We start from the raw sequence: 26,541 nt of genomic DNA on the forward strand, positions 1-26,541 counted from the left end.
TCCCAACCTCCTCTCTCTCTCTCTCTCTCTCTCTATATATATATATATATATATATATATATATATATATATATAGTTTAAGATTTTAAAATAATTTAACATGTGGGTCAACCTCTTATGGGATGTTTTTTTTAAAAAGTCTCTATGGCTGAATCCTGTCCTTTAAAAGGCTATGATGGGTGACCCTTGGTGGTAAAACTGTACCTATTTCACTTAACATTAAATTAAAATGTTATTTATTTGTTATTAAATTGTTATTATTAAATTGTTATTAATAGAGTTTTATATATTTTACATATAAAATATATATAGCTAATTTCCATAGCTATATATATTTCCATAGCCGTGTCTTGTTTGGTTAGGTGGGAGAAAGGCCCATTCAAAAAAAGTCAAGGAACATGAAAGGCCCCTGCAGATTATCTGTATATGCTTATCTACTCTATTGACCTAATTACTGTAACAAAAGAATGCTCCTCTGGAAATAGGTAATACACATTCAAACCATCCTAGGCAAATGGGTACTTATGAAAATCAGGGCTAATGAATTACTTGTGCCTGGTACTCTAACCTAATACACAATCCTATACCTCTAGGCTGGCTTCATTTGAGGTCAGACACCCAATTGTCATTTAATAGATTTTTATATATAATTTAACCTCTGAGGATGCCTGCCATAGATGTCCCCATTGGGGAGATGGTGGCGGGGTATAAATAAAGTATTATTATTATTATTATTATTATTATTATTATTATTATTATTATGTGGGCGAAACGTCAGGAGAGAATACTTTTGGAACATGGCCATTCAGCCCGAAAGACATACAACAACCCTATAATTTAATCTGTTTCATTGGAAGCTACGGCTTATTTTTACAACAGAAAATAGGGTACATTATTTTGTTTGTTTGCTTTATATAAATAATAACAAAAAGGATGTAGATTTTTATTTTATTTATTTATACAGGGAATATCAACCACTTTAGATTATAAACATATAACATAAATTCAACAATCGACAATTTTGTTTTACCATCCATTAGAGCATTCATGTATTTCACCCCATGTTCCTAGAAAAAATGAGAAATAAGATTCTGTTATGCTAGTTTTAATTAATTAATCTAATTACTATATTTATATATTGGCCTTCTTACCAGAAAAGTGGGGGGGGGGGGCAATTTGGCTCACAAATTATACGTACATACAATATATTATATTATTACCATAGTACAATATTAACATCATATATTACCATATTGTACTATGACACTATACGGTAATATTATTTATATATGTGTGTGTGTGTGTGTATGTGTATAATATTACCGGTATTATATTGTAATATTAATATTAGTATTATATTGTACCACATCATAATATTATTACCAATATTATATGTACATACAATAAATTATATGTACATACAATACTGTATATTATATATAATATTATTATCAATATTATATGTATACACAATAATGTATATTAAATTGAATATTATAAAGTTTTAAGAGTTTATTTTACTTACCAAGCCTCCATGACGGCAAAGCCATTTAGATTCATGATCTAGCAAGAATGCTGCGATGCATTCAGCTACATTATCGACATGAACTTCTGTGTAGGGCATTTTTCTGACTAAAATGCATCCAAATAATATTATAGAAAAAATTCTGCCCCAGTTAATCTTGCCATCGGAAAATGTTTGCTGCATCACATGTTGAAGGATTTCACAGCTCTGTGTGGGAGTGTCCAATTGCAGAGGTGATATTATAGGAAAGATCCTGGCATCCAACTCATTCATTTTTTGTAAAGAGATACATATCTCAGTATCTAATGATGTTTTGGGGGCTTTTCCAGCTGCCAAATTCAGGTAAGATTGAATAATCCTGAACGTTTGTTTTTCAATTTCTGGTAATCTGTCAGGGTGGGTCCAATCCATGGTGTCTGGCGCGGTTTGGGTCTTGTATGGAAATGTGTCTCAGCAATGATTGCACAACCTGTTTAATGCTTGCCTCTTAACCCTCTCCACCTTCTTAGATTCAACAACTCAAACCATCAGAAATGAGCAACATCAACCAACATTTCTATCCTAACGTTCATATCCAGTACCCAGCCATCATAGAAAATATGCCGTTACCAGATGAAATTACTTATGAGGATGTGCAAATTTCTCAGCTGGAAGTGGATGATGCTCAAATGATGGGTTTGTCCTTATACTCCAAAGGTTATTTAATAATAAAATGAACGCCCACCCAGTGTGTGTGTGTCTTTTCTGAAATGATTGTCTGTTTTCCACAGAACAAGCACTTCGTCATGAGGATGCTGATTTCAAGACTGTGGAGAAACCAAAGGCTATTCCACCAACTTCCAAGCATGCAGGTAATGATGAATGGTAGTAAAACACAGAACATAAATACTACAACAAAAATTAACAAAGTCGCAATCACACAAAATAACAAACTTACAGAAATCAACAGAACATCACTCTGTAAATATGAGAAACAGCTACTCAGGTGTATGTATTTGCATTTCCAGATAAGGAGACCAACATGCCCACTCCAAAGACTACCAATCTATCAACTTCAAAAACTCGAGGTAATTGTATGCCCCACAGAACATCTCTCTGTAAATATGAGAAATAGCCACACGTGATTGTGTTTAGGTATTTTATTATATTTATTATATCTTTTAGGAACCCGCTTGAAGCGAGCCAGGCCAGAAACTCAGGAATCAGCTAGACCTCAAAAGAAGAAGAAAGGCAACAATGACATTGTGCTGAATTCGGAAGATGATCATGACTGTGAAATTATGAGCACTGCGGGGGAATGCTTTGCTGAAATTCGTAGATTGAACGATGAAGCGGACGACAATTATAAACAGTCTATTGCTTTAAAAATGAGATTGGATCAAATCGTCGGTCATGAAATTCCAAAACTTCTCAAAGCAATTAAAGCATGTAAAAATTATAACCCTCTTACAAACTCAACTCACTATCAGATAGGTAGAGGGTTGCACAAGCGGGGTAGAAGAAAGCAAAAGAAGCTCACACCTAGAGAACTGTACTGGAAAAGGAGACGTAGATTGATAACAAAGGCGAGAAAAACTCTTGCCAGGTCCAGAAGTAAACAAAAACATAAAAGCAATAGAGACTCAATGAGGTCAGACCCGGCTTCTTCTTCCAGTACAGACACCCAGAGGGATGGACATTCTCCTGAACCTCAACAGGTAGAATCCCCATCTAACGAGGTTGAGTACCGACCTCAACAGGAAGACACCTCTGGTGAGGAGGATGATGGGTCACCCCCTGTGTTTGCAGAATGCGTGCACAGGTGGCAATTTACCTTTCCTAGTTATAACACATTGCGGATCGGGGAGGTATACCGTTTCAGAAATTTAGAAACCGTGAGGTCATATGCACAGGTTATAAATGCATTATACACAGCGATCCAGGGCATCTTAGACAATCTGAACCAGAGAATTGATCCCGAAGATTTTGTTCAGGTGAGATTAGAAGCCTCAGGGTTACGAAATCCACTCTTCTCTTTTAAAAGAAGTAGGGATCTCTTTAATGCTGAGGAGTTTCTAGTCCAGCTGAGTCGTCTATTACAGAGCAATATGGAAATCTGCGCTCATGGTGATTTTGAGCTCGTGGTCACTATAACAAAACCGCCACAAGGTGGAGCACGTCGAAAACTGAGTTCCATTCCAGCCAGTGAAATAATTGCTAGGAAGAGACAGTATCTGATAGACCTGAATTATGCAGGTGGCAATATGTGTTTTGCTGGAGCTTTATTTGGTGTTATGAGTTTACATAAACCCACAGATTCAGAAATGTTGACAGCTGCTCAAAAACTGCATATGGAACTCGGATGGTCTGATCAAAAAAAGGTAACCCTTAATGATATTTCTACTGTTGAACAACATTTAAGAGTCAATATCGATGTTGCTTATTACTCAAAAAAGTCAGAGTGGGCTCTGTTTAAAACACAGGGCCCCATTTATCCTCAAGCCTATACTCTACTCTTACATGATGAGCATTTCTATGGGGTTCTGAATGTAAAAGCGCTATTTGGCATCCGAAACTACTGTCAATTTTGTCGCAAACTCTATAATCATGACCATCATTCATGTCTATTTTATTGCAGAATGTGTTTGAGAAAGGGGTGTGATAATGTGATAGGGAAACAGGTTCGATGCCCCCGATGTAAGTTTCATTGTAGGTCTGAGGCTTGCTTAAAATTACACCAACAGCTGGGTTTAGAGAAGAAAGTCAAATGTCTAGCGAGAATGTATTGTACAAAGTGTCGATATTATCAGGAGCTGGATCACGATGATGAAAAGTGTAAAGGGAGACAGTGTACGGTCTGCTGGGGTTACATTGTTGAAGATGAGGGTCATTTGTGTTACATGCAACCGCTTAAACAGCCAAAGCTTTCTGTGAAATATTTATTTTATGATTTTGAATGTCACCAGAGTACGGGGGCTCACGTGCCGAATTTTTGCTTTGTAAAAGCTTATTCTGGGGAGACTGTGGAGTGTTTTAAACCAGATTTTGTGGAGGAGAATAGTGGGTCTGAAGACAGTGATGGTGAAATTGAGGTGGAAGGGGAAAGGGAGCCATGGAAGTTTGCAGGCAAAACCTGGGAATTTAAGGGCGAAAACTGTATTGAACAATTTATTAAAACGTTTACAAAAGATGGAGCCTTTAAAGATGCAACATTCATAGCTCACAATTCAAAGGGATATGACTGTTATTTTATACTCCGACAGTTGGTGAAAGAAAAACTGGATGTTGAAATTATAGCACAGGGTGGGAAGTTGATCTGTGTTACTGTGGTAGGACTCTCCATAAAATTCATTGACTCACTCAGTCACCTACCCATGGCACTCTCTAAATTACCAAAGGCTTTGGGATTTGAGGATGCCAAGGGGTATTTTCCACATTATTTTAACAAGCCTGAGAATTGGGATTATGTAGGGCCAATGCCACAGCCCGAATGCTATGGCGTAGAATACATGATGCCTGCTGAAAAGGCAGCCTTTACAGCCTGGTATGCAGAGAACCAGTCAAAAACCTTTGATATGCAGAAAGAGCTTGCATTCTATTGTCAGAAGGATGTTGAGATTTTGGAGCAGGCCTGTACCAAGTACAGACATGAAATAGTGCAGCTCACAATGGGTATAAGAGAAGTCATGGTAGGCAAGAAAAAAGACAAAGTCAAGAGGTACAGGGTCGCTATTGATCCTTTTCAATACCCTACCATTGCAGGTGTGGCTCTTGCCATGTATAGGTTCAAATTTCTTAGGGTAAATACTATAGCGATTCCAAGTTGTAATGATTACCATAATCAGTACAAGCGATTCTCATCCGCCTCTATACAGTGGCTCTCTTTTGTCAGTCATAAGGAAAAAGTTGAAATACGTCACGCATTGAATGGTGGGGAGGTTAAAGTTGGAAATTATTTTCTGGATGGTTTTGCAGTTGTGGATGATAAGAAAGTTGCCTATGAGTATTTCGGTTGTTTTTTTCATGGTTGTTTGATTTGTTATTCTCCAGAGGAGGACAACCCCGTGGTGGGGAAATCTTACGAGTTTCTTTTTAACGCGACACAGAAAAGGACCGCGGAGCTCCAAAGCCTAGGGTTTGAAGTGCGTTCCATTTGGGAGCACGAGTGGAGAAATATGGTAAAAACAGATTTGGAAGTCCAGGCTTATCTTGCAAAAGCCAGTTTTCCTGAACCCCTAAAACCTCGCGATGCGCTTTTTGGGGGTCGTACAAATGCAATATGCCTCTATTATAAACCTAAAGATGGGGAATCTGTGAAATATTATGACTTTACTAGTCTGTACCCCTATGTAAACAAAACAAAAGAGTACCCCTTGGGGCATCCTGAAATCATTTACAAGGATTTCAAGCCCCTTTCAAATTATTTTGGACTAGTTAAGGCCAAGGTTTTTCCCCCTAGAAATCTCTATTTTCCAGTTTTGCCTTCCAGAATCTCTGGAAAACTCATGTTCGTACTGTGCTCAACCTGTGCAGAAGCACGACATCTGGACCCTTGTGACCACACAGATGAGGAAAGAGCGTTAATTGGAACATGGTGTACAATCGAGTTGAATGTAGCTATAGAGAAGGGCTACAAAGTTGTTGAAATTTATGAGGTGTGGCATTTTGAGCATCGTTCTGCAGATCTGTTTTCAGGGTATATAAAGATGCATCTTCGTCAAAAGCAGGAGGCTTCAGGTTACCCACAGTGGTGTGTGAGTAAACAAGATAAATCTAAATATATAAGGGATTATCATGCACGGGAGGGGGTGCGTTTACGCAGAAACAAGATTGCAGTGAATCCTGCAAAACGTCAAATTGCCAAACTGTTTTTAAACTCATTGTGGGGCAAGTTTGGACAGAGAACAAATTTACCTGTCACACAAGTACTGAGAGATCCTGAGGATTTCTTTCAGATTCTATTTTCTGATGCTTATAAGGTGTCCATGTCTGAATGTCTGGATGATGAGGCTGTCTGTCTCTCATGGAAATATTCAGAGGACCGTGTGACAACCGCTGGGCGTAAAAATGAATTCATAGCATGTTTTACCACTGCTTATGCTAGACTTGAACTCTACAAGTTGCTAGATAAATTAGGTAGACGTGTTTTGTATCACGACACGGACAGTGTCATTTTTGTGAGTCGGGAAGGGGAATGGGAACCGCCTCTAGGAGATTATTTAGGGGATCTTACTGACGAAATTTCATCAGGCCGGTCTATCACAGAATTTGTCAGTGTAGGTCCAAAATCCTATGGATATAAATTGACTGATGGCACAGCTTGTTTGAAAGTTAAGGGAATCACCCTGAATAGTGCTAACTGTGAGAAAATTAATTTCAGCAGTCTAAAAGACTTGGCATTCGCTTACGTCTCGGACAAGAAAGGCTGCCAGCCTCGTGAAATTGTGATACATCAGCCGGGTATTGTTCGAAATAAGCGTCAGTGGACGCTTCATACGAAAACCCTCAAAAAAACACAGAAGGTTGTTTTTGATAAAAGAGTAATTAAAGACGGATTTACAACGCTCCCTTATGGATACTGATTTGCAGACCCGATGGCAGCATCCCTTCTCTGCTATTCTAGCAGGTCCGAGCGGCTGTGGTAAAACCTTTTTTATAAAAAATATGCTGGATAATGCCGATCATGTGTTCTCTGTACTACCTCAAAATATTGTGTGGTTTTACAGTTGCTGGCAACCCCTGTACAATGAACTCCAATGTAAATACCCCTTTATCCAGTTTGTGCAGGGTTTACCTGAAAAATTTGATGATGATGAATTGTTACCACCCAATAAAGTCAATTTTATAGTAATCGATGATTTGATGCAGCCTGCTTGCGATAACCGTGGTTTGGAGATGTGTTTCACCCAGTATGTCCATCACCGGAATATAAGTGTTTTCCTCATCACACAAAATATTTTTTGCAAAGGAAAAAGCAACAGAACCATCAGTCTTAATGCAAAATATATGGTACTGTTTAAAAACCCCCGGGATAAACTACAAATTGCTACTTTGGCACGACAGATGTATCCAGGAAATGTGAGTTTTTTCATGGAATCCTACGCAGACGCAACAAGCAAACCTCACGGTTATTTAATGATAGATTTGAATGGTACTACACCCGAAACATACAGATTAAGAACTGGAATCTTCCCACCAGATTGGCCTGTGGTATATTTGATGAAGAAAAAATCCCGGAGTTACAAAAGGCAACTGTTTTAAAACGGCGTAGGACCTGCGGCTGCCTGCTCCTCCTGGATAATATGTCCAATCGTGTAAAGAGAAACCTGGAACTTTTAAAACTACTTATTAAGGTACCTCCACGCCAGAGAAAAGCCATTTTGTGCACGGGCTCCAATGATTTAATTGCTACTATCTCAGAAATAGCACTCAATACTTTAAAGGGAAACATCCCCTTGGCCCCGCACCAGCTACGGGCGTTGAGAAAAAGGCGCCGCCTTATTAGAATTCTGGGAAACAGCAAAGTGTCTCTTCGAAAAAAGAAGTGCCTTGTGAAACAGTCTGGAGGGTTTTTGGGACCTCTGCTAAGTTTTGCCGTTCCTCTGTTAACCAGTTTTCTAACCAAACAGTGATGGAATATGCTGAAAAAATGTATCTGGTTCCCAGCCGTCAACTGGATCAATTAAGAGGCGCACCTCCCAAGGATGAAAACATCCGAACTACAGCCATCTCATCCCTAGATAGAGAAATGCAAGAGATTCTACGAAGGTCTGATTTATCCGAACATGAAAAAGCACGACTCTACGATACCTTACTTCAAAAATATTTAACTCATGTAAAACAGAGGGATGCTGAGAAGCAAAGTTTAAATCTGTTTCTATCTGAACCACCTGCTGAAGAAACACCACAGCCCCCTTCTGACACCGTGTTTCGTGAAGTGGTGGACGGCCTGCCTGCTAGATACAAGAATCATGCGAGATTGATGCTCAGCAAAATAAGCCAAAACAAGAATATTTCTACATGGGATGATAAAGGATCCTTTGTGTATAAAGGAGCGGTGATTCCCGGATCTAACATCTTGGACCTGGTCAAAGCTGCGATCCAAACTCACGCCTTACCTGTCACACGTCTCCCTAAAGGGTGGGATGCCTTTATGAGGGCCTTGGCCGAAATAAACACCCCGACATCTGTGGTTGGTAATACGTCCAATAGAGAACTTCTGGACTATCTAAAGAACCCTAAGGGTTCACCCCCAACTCAAACTCCGTCTCTGTCACGCAGATCTTCTAAAAAGCAACGCCAGGCCAGCACCCCTGCATGGCTCAGCTTATAATACATTTTATTTTCAATGAATAAAATACTTATATTCTTAAAACCTATTTTGTTGTTTGTGAATGTTCTTTTAAAAACGACAGACACGTATCATATTCCAAAAGCAGCTCTAGGAGGAGCTTTTTATTAAACACGATTATGAAATGCACTACAGGACATACATTGTTGTATCGTTTGGAACATATCCGAGGCACGTGGTCTTGTGTTCATTTTCTTTACAAATTGAAGAACCATTTTGTCATTTTTATCCAAATCGTCGGAATATAATGCGTGAATATTTTTAAAGTCCAGTCCCTTGCAGCGTTGATGAAGGAAAAATATGCAGTGATGTCCGCAAACAACAGAGTCTGAGGCCTGTACAGGCCTGCATTGATACACAGTTTTGTCGGCGTTTCTTTTTAAAAAGTTCACGATGGTTTTGGGAAACAAGGCATAGTCAGGAGGGTGTCCATATGAGTCAAAAAATTCTGCAGTTCTTTCATTCGGCAGGTAAACAGCTAACCAGTGTTCCCCGGGGAGGTTATGGGGATGAGTGTTGATAATCAACGCGAGCGGCCTTTGCTGCAGATGCTTTCTCGGAAGCATGTCACATGGTAACACCCCATAGAAACTCTTTTGAGTATAGGGATTTGAGCTTAGTAGATGAGTTAACTGAAGGCTATCCATCTCACATATAATCAAACAAGACATTTCTCCTGTGATTTATTTCTATCACGTTGTCAAAAACACCGTAAACCAGCATATTGACGGTTGTTGGTAGAGGCTTGGCGAAACGCAGCTCTGCCCTCAGGTTTCCAGTTTTAATCAGGGAGTAGTGGTCGGCACATTCTTGATCTGGAGTCAAGTCAAACGCAAAGAGCGTGTAGCCTTTTGCATACTCCTCACGGTTAATTAAAAGTGCGCTGTCTTTCATGTGTTTGCCAGCAGTCTGAACCAAACTCATATATTCTCTCACACAATTATCCTCTTCAAAATTGGGCTGAAATGGTTTCATGGGATACTGTTCTCCATCCAAGTAGAGAGCTGCAAAATTGATGTCATAATGCTTAAAGTTGAAAGGGTTTTTATTGTATGCACCACTGAAAGAATCGTTATCGACCAACCCTATCACCACCTGTTTAGGAAGTTGACCCAAAAACAGGTTCTCTTGATTGGAGACACGGCTCCCTACTGGTATGCTGAATACTTTCATGCTTACACGGTCCACTGGGTATTTGGCATTAGATGTCAAGAGGGCTTCAGCATGTCCAAGGCGGACACCGGGTGTCAATTTCACTTTTTTGACAAAGAGGGAGGCTGATAAAATATGTAATTTGTAACGCTTGTTTGCATCATTGCTCATTAAGCAGAAGGCATTTTTATTGCGGGTAAGTTTAATTTTCACATCGACACCGTTCAGCAGCAGTTTTTCTTGAAAAAACAGGTCAGCATGGAGATGTCCCATCAAGTCTATTTTTCTACTACCGGCTCCCAGGGTTGCTCTTTTGATAAAACCATCATTTTCTCCATCCAGCTCGGTAGACTCATGCTCCCCAGCATCATCTTTATAAAAAAGCCCCGCTGTAAATTGCGTGGCTAGTGTGTCTTCGCAATAGTTCAGCACGGATTCAATGTATGCTCTGTAAGGATAGCAGTTGTTACTTTGACTGATGAGACGGTCCCCTAAAGTCACATCTAACTGACTGAAAATGGAGGCTATCGGGTAATTCACGAGGCCTACCGCAGCATCGTTGGGGAGGTTTGTTCCGTCTTCATTCACCACTTTGCACGTCAAATATAGAAGTGTGTTGTTGAGATCCATGTAGTCTTCACCATTTCCAGCAATAAAAAAATCCAAGGGTGCGGCTTCTGTAAGAGCCGTTAGTGGGGGTACTTCGATATAAAGGCTTCTCTCGATACTAGTTTGTGTAGGCCCAATGTGAAACAAATCTAGTTCAGATTTAGTGCACTCTTCAGAACATCCGTGAATAAAAGCCATGATGCTGTTTTAGAATATATCGCTCATAGACTGTATCCTCTGCCTCTTTCTCGCTCCACGACGCTTCTGTGGTTTCTTTCTACGCTGCGCTTTCCTTTTAACAGGGCGGGGCGGGCCTTTCAACCTCACTTGTGATGCTTTTCTTTTTAAGCCTCTTCTCCTTCTAATATACATCAGCCCTGATCCCTCTTGTGGGTTTTCATGGGTTGTTCTGTTTAGAACTGCCTGTGTAAAATGACTGACCATGTCTTTGGCTATATTACGCGCAGCTGTTTTTGCGTGGGGTTTAATGATGTCCAGGCCTCTTCTCAAAAGCGGTACAGCTTTTCGGAAAAGGCTCCTGAAAATCCCACCCAGTCCTGAGCCGTACATTTGGGGGATACCATGATAACCCGGAAGTCCATTTCCAGCTTGTGCTCTGTAATAGTTTTTATAAAGACCGGGATCCCCATAGGATTTCAGGATGACCATTTTCTTTTTTAAAGATCCAATGTCCTCCTGGGACGGAAGTGTAGCTTCACAATCACCTTTCCAAAGCGAAATGGTATCTTTTTGTTCTGGTCTGACTTTATCTCAACAGTGAGAGTGTCGATGTGGTGTTTGCTCACCAGAATGTAGTGAGGTTTATCATAACAAATGTTGACACACTCGTTATTCTTTCCCTTCACAGGTACGCAGCGCAGCAGAGGCACGTAGAAATCACCAACGAGCTGGTGCTCCACTATATTAGTGTAAACATATAATGTGTTGAAACCTCCTGTGATGTCTGCTGAGAAAGCTGACGCTCTGAGAGGAATGTTGGGAGACAGTCCTAATATACGCTGTAATTCCACGTCAGCTTCGATTGTACACTGATTCTCGGGTTTAATTAGGACCTTTCTGGTTGCGGGGTCATACTTAAGAATCGCATCGGGAGGTCTCTTGCGTGATGATATGCGCTCGTTCATGTATTCCAACAGCTCGGGGATGCTGGAATAATATCCATTCTGCAGCTGGAAGGACCACTTCTTTTCCCCCTGTGCAATTTCAAAGCGTGGGTCGGTGGTCACGTTATTCCAGGTGTGGGGGTACTGTATCTCAACTAGTCCTACTTCCCATGCCCCTGAGAGCTCTAGAGGTTTTGCTAAAGATATAGTAAAGCTTGAAATGCTGTTCCTAGGGAAGGCTCTAGCACTCGCGTTGCTAGGTAGTGTGAGATAAAAACTACCTCCCCCCATTTTCCTAGGCGTATAAAAAACACTGCCGCTACTCAGGTTCTGTTACTTCGGAAGCCAGAACCCAACTGTTGAACTTGCTAGGCCAGCCTAACCATTTCACTAGGCATTGCTTTCTCGCACCCCGACCTTTTGTGGCTAGAATTTTTTCAATCCTGTAGATGCGGTCTTTGTCAGTATTAATCTTTTGCAGTTCTTCAGGATAAAAGGTGCCAATGACATCTTCACCCGCATAATCTTTCAATAGAAATACAGGCCTGGATGTTTTTTGAAGAACCTGGTCCACGATGAATATCTCACTGGTAAAATTCTGTTCGTACCCCTTAGCAAATTTACCCTTGCTTTTGGAAATCCTCACATGGTCTCCTTTTCTGAATTGCGATAACTCCTCTTTTCTTTTCACATGTGGCCCATAAATTTTCCTCCACACGTCTAGAGCGTTGGAATCGTTAACATCTACGGGCCTTGTTTTGATAGTATGGTGAAAACTGTGGTTATAACTTTTGAGGAACATAGGCAATACATCAATATATGTAAAAGTGTTATGAGCTGTGAAATATCTCCACATTTTTGTTTTTAAAGTTCTGTTAAACCGCTCCACAACTCCTGCTTTAACTTCATTGTTGGTGACAAAGTGGTGAACCCCATGATGTTTCAACAGAGTGCTTACCGCCTTGTTTAGAAACTCCCGACCCCGGTCTGTCTGTAATTTTTCAGGTTTTCGACCATCTTGAGTGAAGATAGTGTTAAAGGCCTCCGACACCTCTCTACCTGACTTATCCTTCAGAGGCAACCCCCATGCGTATTTAGACAGGATATCTATCACTGTTAAAATGTACTTGTAACCCCTGTTAAACTTGGAAAGTCGCTGCATATCCACTAAATCAGCCTGCCATTGAGAATCCACATGAGATACAATAGTCTTGTTTCTTTTAAAATGGATCCTTGCTGGCCTGTGTAACGTGTAACTGTCTTGTTTGGATAGCCATTGAGTAACATCCCCCTTCCTTACAGTTTTGCATTGTTTTTTGGCCTCTTGAAAAAGCGGCCAAACACCTCCGAGGCTTCCTACCTTACCCGGCGAAAAATATATTTTCTTTAGGATTTCATCGGACTCTGACATTATGTCACCGAATGCAAGTATGAACACAGGGGTACAAAACAAACCAATTTTATTGTGAGACACACATAGCAGCTCTGCTCTGCAGAACAGGCTTTAAACACGCGGCATGCTGAAAAGCTCCATGGTCTGAGAGTCGCCAATCTGAAGATCCTCCACATCACCAGAAAACTGGATACAGCCCTACGGAGATCAAACAAATAGCATTGAGTCTACAACACTCATTTCATCATTCCTAAAGATATCTCATATTGCTCACACATCTCCCTTCCCCATACCAGACCAATCCCCACCAACTCCCCAAACAAGTATTCTAACACGTACCGTAATATTCTCGAAACCATCAGTTGTGTTTTCATCAACAGCCATGACTTCCTTTTCCGCCGCTCCATCCTTCAACAGCTCCTCTAGGAGTGACCGATGGACGCATCTGCCTGAGGTTGGTTCTTCTCCCGTTCTCTCAATATCCTTATAGTCTGTTTTACAAAGCATCTCTTCATCCGCCTCTTCAAGAACAGCAGTAGCATCAGCATGATACATTCTCGGCATTTCAGGGAAAAGCTTTTTCAAATCGATCCTGTCTGTGCCCTGATCATTTAAATCAGGCTTAACCTCTGTGAATTTATTTTTCACAGCATAAAGACCTGGTAATAAGTTAAGCCTTGTCGGAGGTTTAGCATTCGAGGATTCTCGCGGCTTTTTAGGACTATTCATTGGTGTCACAGGTAGGGAAAGTCCTGTTGTTCCTGACATGTTTGGATAGGCCCAATACCTATAGCCGCTTTCAGCTCTTCTTTTCATAGCAGTTTGTTTCTTTCTAGGCACTTCCGGTACTGAAAGGCACGCTGAGCTTGAAGGGCCATCTGGTGATTCCATATTTTCTATTCCTCTGAAAGCAGTCAAGGGATGCACTAAAACTCACATGGAGTATTTATTCCTAAAAGCTCCACCCTAATGGGCCCTCCCAGTATCACATGATGACCTTATGGGCCTAAATCCATTGGCTGTTGGTCACAGAGCACAGAGCTCACCACTAAGACCTAGCACACGGTCCTGGCTGCCCCATTTCCTCAAGCAGAGGGGTCAGTCTAGGCAAGGGGCCTTTCAGCCCATACGCATCACCATGAATGCCTCATTGAAACATGTCTGTGCTTGCCCCACCACGTGGTAAGCTCCTGCAGTAGGAGTAGGGAACATGCACCATAGACATACCCATCACATGGGCGGCTTATGGTAGGGGTGGGGGTGGGGGGGGGCGGGCTGTGGGCTGTGGGAGGGCTTCACCTCAGGGGGAAGGGTCTCCCGGGATTGCATTTCCTGTTTTTAGGAGGAGGGAGTTCCTCTTTTAGGAGGTGGCACTTCCTGCTTCAAGGGGCAGGACTTCCTGCTTCAAGGGGGCGTGGCACCTGTCAAAAATGAGTTTGACGAGAGGTGGCCCCTATTACTACTGGTGTGGAAAATTATTTTGCTGTCCTCATGAGAATGGAGGCAAACCATGTGCCAGGATGATGTGGGGAGAGGCAGGGTGTAACCTACTATTAAGAGGCAATCTCATCCTCCTTCCTCCCTCTTGGATTTCTTCGACCTACCCTCCTGTCTTTTAACATGGTGTAATGGTTTTGGTCACTACAGGGCCAAGTAGGAATTTCTCCCATTTAGGTGTGTTTTTCCCTGCCTACCTTATGATGTCATCGAGAACTAACAATTAGATTAGGATGGTGTCTTAATAGGTGTCCATGAAATGGGTTGGGGGGAGATATGAACCATTTGATAGACTTTCTGGCACATTTGTGCAAGATGGAAATTTGGAACTGCTTCGGTGTATCATGCGATTTTGGGATTGGGTAAAATATTTCCTGTCCTTGGGGCTGGATAAGGTGCATTCTTTAAGTACTGTGAATCTTGGATACTAGATAGGGAACACATAGAAACTCTTGGATAATTGCAGAATATGAGCAGGAACATATGAGGACAGATGGTTCTGTCAGGATTTGAAAATTACCTGGCATTTTCTAAATGATAGCAGAGTTAATACCTCTGGCCTAAACACCTATAAAATAGTTAAGACACTGTAAACAGGGTGTTGTGGTTAATGCAATGGGAGTAGAATATAGGTTGTAGTTATACTGAGTATTTCTTTATTTATTTATTTTTACTGTACTGTTGATGGTGGTTTGGAGAGTGTATTGAAGAACTGATGCAGTGAGTAGTGAAGAAGAAGAAGCTGTAAAGTGTGTATATGTTGTGTATACTTTGTATACTGCTGCAACAAAGGAGAAAGAAAAGCCTTCCTACTTATTTGGGAAAGAACAAAAGTCTCTGTGTGTTGCTCCAGTAGACGACCATTGCCACTGTGCTTTTGGATACCTAGTTCCTTTACTAACTAATAGAGTCAGTTCTGCAGGAACAGGAGTTTTATGACTGCATAGAACCCCTGACAGGTTTTTTAAGTACACAAGGGCCAGCCTATAAATATTATATATTAAGAATTCCCTCTGATACTTTTGACCATCTTAACTATATAGTTTAGACTACAGTGGATTTTAGAAATTAATCACAGTAGTCTGAAAATATAACTAAATGAAATTATGTATATGCTGAAATCCTGTAAGGAAAAATATATGCTTAAGCACTATAGTTAGGGTACTACTCAATGCATCATGAATAGTTTCCTTAGTTTTCACTTACTGAGAAACAGCTGCTATAATTGATGGGGGTCTGTTGCTTTGGAAGCACCTGTTGTTTCCACTCCTCTGTCAAAACATCTCACACTCTCATGGGATATTGTTCATTTGAAAGGCAGTGGGTCCAGCAACCAACAGCTTCCTGATCTTGTAAATGGGGCCTGGGAAATCTTCATGGCCATGATGTACCCCCTCCCTAAACAGGGGATAGTTAGGGATTGTAACTGTCATGAATATATAGCTATAGGTTACACATTGGTAACTTCCACAGAGAATTCTGGCCATACTACTGAGTATTTTAAAATGTGTATCATGGGGAAAATCATACACGGAGAAGCCATTGAAATCCACAAGCATGTGGACAACTTCAACAGAAAGGAGGAAACCATGAAAATGAACAAAATCTGGCTGCCAGTATTAAAAAACTCCAAAATCAGAAGTAAATAAGAAGCAACATTCTGAAAACATAGGAGTTCCAGACATGATTGACTCAGGGGCAACTAATGACGCTAAACAAAGGATGACCCAAGGCAGGAAAAAATCCAGGAGATGAAGCTTTTCAATGCGAATTTAGGTGATTAACTACAAAATTCACACTGGCCTCCAACTGACAAGAGTTTTCCTCTCCCACCCTGGACTTTCCACAGATATATAAACCTTCCTTGCTTAGTTTCTCCATACTTCACAACCTCTGAGGATGCCTGCCATAGATGTGGGCGAAACGTCAGGAGAGAATACTTCTGGAACATGGCCATGCAGCCCGTAAAAAATACAACCCCATACATTTATTATTCAATCAACAGTTAGAGTGGGCTCCTTAAAAATGTTCACTTGCAACCTCTTTTGGCCTGATTATTTTTAGATGATCCCAGGTATATAGATATATACAATAAGTATAAATATCAAATCTTAACTGATTACAAATCATCATTTGCAAGGCTTGCTGAACAGGCTGATTTTCCTTCTTATAAAGTACTGAAGCATCTTCTGCAGAGTATACTGTAAACACTAGGGGTGTTGATTTTTTAGTTAGCTGTTGTAAGTCAGATCAAATTTGTTAAATTCATACTTACAATGCAAAACCTGACATGTAGGCATGGCCTGCGCCTAAAACTTAAGAATCAAAACTTACCCAATACTTTTTCATTTTCAGTTTGTAAATCCCACTAGCCTCCCAAAGTCAGTTTCATTTTCAGCACAAGGAAGCAAAGCAAAGCCAAAAAGGCTACATTTCCTCTTTAAATTAATGGCCTCTCACCATTAGGAGAGGGAAGCAGAAGGAAGAAAGCAAAGTTCACTGGGAAAGAGACTGAGAAAACACAGAATTCTGGGAAATGTAGTTTGGGAAGGTGAGGAGCCCTATGCCAGAGAATTCAAACGCCCGCCTTAAATTACATTTCCCAGAATTCTGGTCAGCATCAGAAAGCCCCAAGCAGGATAGGGGAGAGATTTGTCCCTCGGTAGAAACAGCAGCAGCCAAAGTTGCAATAAATTGTTGAATCTGCAAAGAGGAGGACTGACTGATATCTCTAGTAAGAACATCTCTATACTGGTCTAAGAAGAAATCCTTAAATTGAAATTATATTGGTTAATATGAGATATATTTAATGAGATAGCTGTTGTGGCTTTTTAAATGTTTTTCTCTAAATTTTAACAAAGTCCCTAAAATCTGTAAATGTATGAATATTTCATAAAGTTGAGGGAATGATTCCCTGTTATCTTGTATCATTGCATAGAAAATTCAAGGAGATAGCTTTTGTAGTTGTTTTTTAAAAATGTTTTAATTTATTTGGAAAATTCCCCAAAACTCTGTGGATATGTGAAATGTTCTTAAGCGTGATGTGCTAACAGTGGTAAATGTTTTCTACCATTGTAGCAATTTTCATCCCAATAGCTGTAAAAATGAGGGAGAAAGTTTCCCCACTTTCACAATTACTATAAGAAAAAGTAACAAAATTCCATTACTCTTGTTATGGTAACAGAATTTTTACTAATGATACTTTAGAAACACTTTAGAAATGAAATAGCGGCATCTCCTAATTTTGTAATGAGCTTTGAAAAAAAAATTAATCGATCACACAGCCCTAGTAAACACTGCACAACAGATTTATGTAAATGTTTAAAACAACCACAAGGTGACATTTTTGGGACTCTGATACTGAGCTGAGTTTTAAAAGTAGTGAGTTAAAGAAATATGTGTAAAAGCACATTTACCCCACCATAAAGCCATAGAAGTGGGGCAAATGAACTGGGTGGCCAGAAACCATTTCTGTTGGCAACTGTGGGGCGAGGGACATGTCTTGTGTGAGCTATTCAAGTTAGCCACGCACCCTGATCTTCCTCTTTGAAATTCTCCAGTTGGCCCACCTGCCTCCTTTCACAGTGTAGCTTCATGTGGTCATCTATGGGTCTGGGTAGGATTTTCCTCCATCTTCTTGCTTTTTTTCTTTGCCTATGGTTAATTTGGCTTTGGGATGTGTCAATTAAGTAGGTTCGTTGGAAGGTATTGGGGAGAGCTATGATCTACTGGCAATTTGTGTATTGGATGGGAATTTTGAACTTCTCCTGGGAATCAAGCGATATGGGAGTTGTGATCAATCTCCTGTCCTTGGGACTGGTTTTTCCATCTTTGCCCTAATTAGAAGCCAAAGCGGCTCAAGCTGGACTTTTGAGCAACCACGTTAATCAGGGATTTCTCTTGGGGGTTTTGTTGTTTTGCCCAGGGGGGATGGAAGCTCTAGCCTGGGGTGACTGACTACTTCAGTCACTCCTGTATCAAATTGCTCCCTCAAACAATTGATTTGCTATCTACAACAGATAGCATAAAAGATAATTAGTTAATAAAAGTTGTCTGGTCTCTTATTTACCTGGTTTATCAGCAATACCTTTGAACATAACTCCTTAAAAATATTCTCTGATTCACGAAGAGACATGTGTAAAGAAGTGGAATGAGGTAAAATGAAACAGATAAAACTGTACACATTCATTCAGAAAGCAGAACAACAAAACAAGCTGTTAAAACAAGCAGTGACTAAAAATAAAAAAGATAATATGGAGATTTGAAACTATTACAAATTTAAAATTATTTAAAAGCACAACATAAATGCATACAGGACATTTTAAAAACCTATAAAGAGGAAATGGAAAGATAAAGGTAGATACCTGGTGAACCTTTCAGGGGAAGATATTACATATATAGGTATCATGGAAATACAAAGTTCATTATGAGCTGGAGCAGTTCTTATTCTGAGTCAGCTCAATATGAATTTTGCTTTCTTTTTCTTAGAACCCTCTATTGGATCATATTTCTCCCCTTTGGTCTTCTATTTTTTGATAGTGTGTGATACTTTTATATTTTGATATATGTTCATTAACATTACTTCCTCTTTAAACTATGTCACATTGTTATATGTGTGACCTTTCAGTTTTCTTCATTTGTAATTGAGGACAATTCAATTCTTTGTGTACATGTTGTTTTTCATTCTCATTTCTTGTTGTTCTTATTATGCCATCAAATGTTTCCTTTGTTGGTATTAGAATGTATGTGTCTTTTGCCAAAGAAAAATATTGTTTCTTTCATCCCTCATTATGGATGAATTAAAAGCAAGCACTTCAAAGGTCTTCATTTACTTAGTGAAAACTCCTCCTTCTCTTTTGCTATGATAGTTTTTTCTTCTTATTTTCCTTTGCGCAGTAATCTGTCATTTCCTGCTTTGATGTGGTTCAGTGGTAGGATTGTTCTTTAATGGCATACTAAACAATTTTCACCCTTTCATCAGTCTGTTGCATTTGATTGATGTTGGTCTATACTTGAACAGCTTTTTTTAGGAATGTTCTTTTTGGAATTGATGTTTATTGCTGCTCAAATTTTCTTTAAATGTTTACATACTTATAAAAATACTGTGTGTTTATATTTTATGCATATGTTAATGGATCATTTCATACCAGTTTGTGAAAAACATTATCTTCAGGGACACAAATTATTTTGTTTCCTTAAGTCTATGAGGCTAGCAAGACAAACACCTCTTCCAGAGATATTGTTAGTCACCACTGATGACGAATAGATCTATCCTTCCTTCTTCCTCAGGAAAAAAGTCAGACAACATAGAATGAACTGTCTGCCATGACATCAGATGGCTTTTGAATTTAGCCAAATTTAGTTGACTCTGTCCAGCAGTGGAGCTAATGCAAGACCGGGCAAATTGTGACACATAGAGTGTAGGAAACAGCCCTACAAGGACCCTGGCACACTTCATTATAATTATCATTGATTGATTACTGCAGACAGTCTCACTTTATATATATGGTTGAAGGTTAAAGAAGGGACCAGAGGCAGAACAAAAGCAGATAATATTAGACTGGCTGACTCAGAAGATCTTTTTGTGAGTAAAACTTCTTGCAAATTTTACTACTCTTTAAACAGCATCCTGGAAAATAATACTATAGTTGTTACAAAATTTTTCACACCCCGACTCATCATAGTCATATTTATTTTACAAGCTGAATTGTGGTGATAGTAATAGCTACCAAATTTGGAATTATAAACATTTTTAAATATTTTTGCATGTTTCTTGTACCACCCACACAGAGTGGTATAAACAGGTTTCAAATTATTGAAGTTACATCAGCACTAGTAAACATTCTATTGCATGAAAGAAAAAACAACTTTGGTACATGGGAACAAATGCAAGGAACAATCAACTTTTACACATGGCATTAATTGACCTTGCAAAGGCTTTTGATACAGTGAATCACAATGTTCTCTGGACCATCCCCTTAAAAAATTGGATGCCCTGACAAATTTGTCAATATTTTGTGGCTCCTCCATAATGACATGATGGCAACAGTCTTGGACAGCAATGGCTCCCAAAGGGACCCATTTAAGGTGGAATCTGGTGTCAAACAGGGATGTGTTATTGTCCCAACCATATTTTACATCTTAATTACAGTAGAGTCTCACTTATCCAACATAAACGGGCCAGCAGAATGTTGGATAAGCGAATATGTTGGATAATAAGGAGGCATTAAGGAAAAGCCTATTGAACATCAAATTAGGTTATGATTTTACAAATGAAGGACCAAAACATCATGTTAGACAACAAATTTGGCAGAAAAAGTAGTTCAATACGCAGTAATGCTATGTAGTAATTACTGTATTTATGAATTTAGCACCAAAATATCACGATATATTGAAAACATTGACTACAAAAATGCGTTGGATAATCCAGAACGTTGGATAAGCGAGTGTTGGATAAGTGAGACTCTACTGTACTATGATACTGCACCTTGTTGATGGGAAACTTCCTAACGACATGGAAATAATCTATCAGACAAATGGCAAGCTAATTAACCTCAGCAAACTGAAAACCAAAACCAAGGTCACAACACTGTTATAGAACTCCAATATACCAATGATAATGTAGTCTGAACTCATTCAAAACAAGACCTAAAAGCCACTCTAAACACCCTTGCAGAAGCATGCAAAAAGCTTGTCCTCTCACTGAACCCAAAAAAACAAAAAACAAAAAAAACCCCGAAGTGCTTTATCAGCAGGCACCAACCAATCCAGCTACAATGCCAGAAACACAGCGTAGTGGTGTAATGTTAGCAAATGTTGACCATTTCCACTACCTTGGCAGTCACCTCTCCACAAAAGTCAACATCAACACCAAAATGCAACACTGTCTGAGCTCTGCGAGTGCAGCATTTTTCCGAATAAAGCAGATCATGTTTGAGGATCAGGACATTCGGAGGGATACCCAGATGCTTATTTACAAATCTATTGTCTTCCCAATCCTGTTATAAGCCTGCACAATGGGGGCTATCTACAAACGTCACTCTCAAATTCTGGAATGATTCCATCAGTGTTGCCTCTGAAAAATCCTGCAAATCTATTGGGAAGACTGGTGGACAAATGTCAGCATGCTGGAAAAAGCAAAGACAACCAGCACTGAAGAGAATAATAATAATAATAATAATAATAATAATAATAATAATAATAATAACAACAACAACAACAACAACAACAACAACAATAACAACAACAAATTTATTTTTGTATCCTACCACCATCTCCCTGAAGGAACTGGGGTGGCTTACAAGTGGGACCAAGCCGAATAAAACATAGTCAACCAAATAAAAACACATTTAAAAAATGTAAATAAACATATAACAAGCCAATCAAGCAACCAAAAATGATAAAGTATTAAAACATCATTAAAATCAAAACCAATATCAATAACTAGAACCAGGAGTATAGTGAGTGTATCAAGACAAGAGAGGGCAGGGCTGGGCATGGGCTTGTGCAAAAATAAAATGTAGAGCCAGGGCTGGAGTAAAGTGCTGAGTTCAGTTTGGTAGTTAATTGGATCTCACAGTAATAGACAGGGCCTAATCATTTGCAAATGTGCATTGGAATATCCATGTTTTAGGTCCCTATTGAAGGTAGACAGAATGGGTGCTAGCCTAAACTCCCTGGGGAGATAGTTCCATAGCCGAAGGGCCACCACCGAGAAGGCCCTCTCTCTCATCCCCACCAACCACGCTTGAGATGGTGGTGCGAGCGAGAGAAGGGCCTCCCCAGAAGATCTTAAGGACCATGTCAGTTCATAGGGGAAAATGTCATCGCGAGATGATCCTGTCATCAGCTTTATTGGACTGGCCATGTTTTCTGAATGCTTGATCACATGCGATTCCCTGCTTCTCAGCAGGGGGTTGGACTGGATGGCCCATGAGGTCTCTTCCAACTCTATGATTCTATGAGCTCCCAAAGCATTTACTATATTCTCAACTCAAGAACAGAAAACAAAATGTTGATGGACAGGAAAAGAGATTTCAAGATGGGCTTAAAGCTAACCTTAAAAACTGTGGCACAGACACTGTGAACTGGGAAGTCTTGGCCCTCGAGTGTCTAACTGGAGGTCGGCTGTTACCAACAGTGCTGTGGAATTTGAAGAGGCATGAATAAAGGGTGAAAGGGAGCAATGTGTCAAGAGAAAGGTGCATCAAGCCAACCCTTGTCAGAACTGCCTGCCTTCTGGAAATCAATGTCATCACTGCGAAAGAACATGCAGATCAAGAATAGGCCTCTACAGTCACCTATGAACACACTGCCAAGACTCTACACTTGAAAGGCAATCATACTCGGCCATGAGTGATAGCCTATATTGATGATGCATGGAAGTAAACATTCCATTGCTAATTCATTTCCATTTGAATTATAGAATCATAGAATAATAGAGTTGTAAGAGACCATATGGCCATCTAGTCCAACTGCCAAGTTCAGCGTAAATTTCAAAACTAGATCCTTCATTTTTTTATTATTTCTAATGTTGATTTTGGAGGATTCACCACTCCTCACTCGATTAGTGCATTTACTGAATCATAAAACAGAACCATACAAATTAGAATAAACAGCATCTATAGGTTTGTTGTGTGAAATGGCAATTTATTTATTTATTTATTTACAGCATTTATATTCCGCCCTTCTCACCCTGAAAGGGACTCAGGGCGGATCACATTACACATATAGGCAAACATTCAATGCCTTTTTAACATAGAACAAAGACAAACAAACATAGGCTCTGAGCGGCCTCGAACTCATGACCTCCTGGTCAGAGTGATTCATTGCAGTTAAATGCAGCTGGCTTGCTCTCCCGCCTGTGCCACAGCCCGGGCCCAATGGTGAAAGATCTATGGTTGTTATTGTGACACTATATTTTAAAATGAGTGTCATGTAAATTTTGAATGTGTTTACAACTTCAGCCATTATTTTTATTTAGATATCCATTATTTTTATTTAGATATCCATCTGTGAATGCATTGAAGAGAAACGGGTGAGACTGAAATCAACAACCTTTTTTCAGACCTTTATTCTTATAAAGCTGTTTTTCCCTCTAGTGTTATGATGGTAGTGGCAGTCTTTCCAAGTTGGCAACAATGTTCCTATTCAATCCTCTTGAATAACACTACCTGAATATAGAAAAACCCTTAATATAGTGGTCACATGAATAGCACCAATGCATTGGCATCACTATCCTTGAATCTGATCTTGTGCATTTTCTCATCCAACCTTTACCATTTGCATGTTAGATATGGCAATCTAAACTGAGAAGGCCTACGGGTACAGAGCCAGTAAAGATCACTGTGTGATTTTTGGCAAGTCATGCACTTTAAGAGGAAGACAGCAATATACTCCAACTGAATAAATCTTGCAAAGAAATCCCTACGCTAGGATTGCCACATGTCAGAGTTAATCATGATCTCATAGAACCTTGCATTTAGATATGACCATATAAGCTGGAATTTTATCCTATTAGAGTTCCATCTTCCATAGACTTCTATGTGTGGAAGCTTCCTTGCCTTATACTCTTTCATCTTTGAAAGTATAAAACATCTTAACATAAGTGTATTTCCAAGGATAGCTGGAGAAAAGATAAAGAGTGGCTGCAATTTGCAAACAATTACAGAGTGGAACTAAGACACGTGGCATATCCTGATGAAATCATAGATCTCAGCCAAAGGATTCTGTTTAGTTTCAGTTCCATTACTGCTGGAAATCACCTCCATTATTTTTTTTTGCTAAAGTGTCACCTGAATATTAGTCTATTTTTCATCTAACTGCTGGACACTGATTACAGCTGAGAGAGGATCAATATCAGCCCTAGACAACCTTTGTTTGGCTATATCTGTGCTTTAATTAGAATCCATGAGTTGGACAAAGAAACATCTTAGATTTTTAAGCAGTTTCCTTAGTCACTCAACAAATGGCTCTTTTTATTTACCATTCATACCCTGATGTAAAAACTAAATTATAGTGTCCATGTTAATTTCCCTTTAAATTTCAATATTAGTTTTTGTTAGTCATTGTATGTCATATCAAATCTGTTAAATTCATACTTATGATGCAATATCCAACGTGAGGGCATGGCCCACGTCAAAAACTTAAGAATCGAAACTTATCCAATACTTTTAAAATTTAATTTTGTAAATATCAGAAGCTTCCCAAAGTCAGTTTCATTTTCAGCACAAGGAAGCAAAGCAAAGCCAAAAAGGCTGCCTTTCCTTTTTAAATTAATGGCCTCTCACAATTAGAAGAGAGGAGCAGCAAGGAGAAAGCAGATTTCACTGGAAAAGAGACTGAGAGCACAGAATTCTGGAAATGTAGTTTGGGAAGGCATGGAGTCCTATGCCAGAGAATACAAAAGGCCCTGCCCTAAACTACATTTCCATTAATTTTGCTCAGGATTAGAAAGCCCCAATCAGGATAAGAGGAGAGATTTGTCCCTCCGTAGTAGCAGTCATTCAGAGTTCCAATAAATTGTTGAATCTGCAAAGAGGAGGACTGACTGATACTTCTAGTAAGTAAATCTCTGAGCTGGGCTGGAAAGAAATTCCTAAATGGACATTCTATTGGTTAATATGAAAGACATTCTATGAGATGGCTCTTACGGGTTTTTATTTTAAAAACATTTTGTCAATTTTTTAAATCCCTAAAATCAGTAGATGAATTAATATTTCTGAAAGTTGGAGGAATGATCCCTTGTTATCTTGTGTCATTGTATAGAAAATTCAAGGAAATAGCTCTTGTGGTGTTCTTTTAAAAATGTTGTTTTTAAAAAACTTAGAAAATTTCCCAAAACTCTGTGGATAAATGAAATGTTCTGAGACTTGATGGGCTAACAGTGGTAAATGTGTCCTGCCATTGTAGCACCCCAATAAATGTAAAAATGAAGGAGAAAGGAGCCCCTGAAGTTTCCCCACTTGTGCAATCACTATAATGAAAAGGTAATGAAATTTCATTACTCTTGTTATAGTAACAAAATTTTCACTAATTATACTTTAGAAACACTTTAGGAATGAAACATCAGCACCCTCTAATTTTGTAATGATTTTTGAAACATGTTTTATCGATTGGACAGCCCTATTAGTTAATGTTGCTAATTCAGATATTCTAAAGAGTAGGGGAATGTGTGGGTGACAATACAGTGATAAGGGGAAAGTTTGCACTATTTTGGGATTTTGTGTATCTCCTGACATGTCTTCAGCCCTGTAAAAATGTGATAAAGAATCAACCCTCCATGTTCATGGATTTTGTATCAATATATTCTACCATTCACATTTTGAAAATATCCCCCCGAATTTCCCAAAGCAAATCTTGATTTTGCAATTTTATTCACTATGTCATTGTATATAATGAGATTTGAGCATCAATAGATTTGGTATCTATGGGGAGCCCTGGAACCAAATTCCAGGAGATACCAGGGGACTGTTATAAATAACTTTTCAATAATTGTAAAGCATAAGTTCTTTTTATTGCAATTTCAGTGTGAGAGGTATATCAGAACTTTTACAGAACAACATTTACACATACAAACAGATTCTATGCAACTACATTGGATTTACAAACAACCTACTACATTAGCTAACAGACAAAGGGGGGGTTACATTTTTACTCAGCATTCACACATGTGTACATGCATCCATCTTCATACATACAAATATTACCATATCTTTTCTCCCTCCTTGGAGAAGCACCTGCTTAGGCCAGGCCCTGCTTCCCTGCAGCCTGCCAATGCATCAATATTTTCAGAACTCCAAAACTTCAAAACTCCAAAATACATCTTTTTCCCCCTAAGAATAATGCCAAGGATCAGACCCCTATTTTCCATACAGCAGAACTGACGCCCTGCAACATGTATGATGACTCC

General features: G+C 39.4%; 2 protein-coding genes across 2 annotated transcripts; one reads left to right on the forward strand and one right to left on the reverse strand.

Moving 5' to 3' along the window:
- Window positions 1-456: 456 nt before the first annotated feature.
- On the forward strand, window positions 457-2,639 carry LOC107982459 (uncharacterized). Its single transcript, XM_062974830.1, has 3 exons — window positions 457-2,200; window positions 2,296-2,376; window positions 2,533-2,639. The coding sequence occupies exons 1-3, from the start codon at window positions 2,059-2,061 to the stop codon at window positions 2,637-2,639; spliced, it is 330 nt and encodes a 109-aa protein (XP_062830900.1). The 5' UTR covers window positions 457-2,058.
- A 6,864-nt stretch (window positions 2,640-9,503) lies between these two features.
- On the reverse strand, window positions 9,504-10,814 carry LOC134297336 (uncharacterized protein F54H12.2-like). Its single transcript, XM_062974539.1, has one exon. The coding sequence runs from the start codon at window positions 10,812-10,814 to the stop codon at window positions 9,504-9,506; it is 1,311 nt and encodes a 436-aa protein (XP_062830609.1).
- Window positions 10,815-26,541: the final 15,727 nt, after the last annotated feature.

Source organism: Anolis carolinensis, chromosome 3, assembly GCF_035594765.1.
Source record: "Anolis carolinensis isolate JA03-04 chromosome 3, rAnoCar3.1.pri, whole genome shotgun sequence".
Lineage (NCBI taxonomy): Eukaryota > Metazoa > Chordata > Lepidosauria > Squamata > Dactyloidae > Anolis > Anolis carolinensis.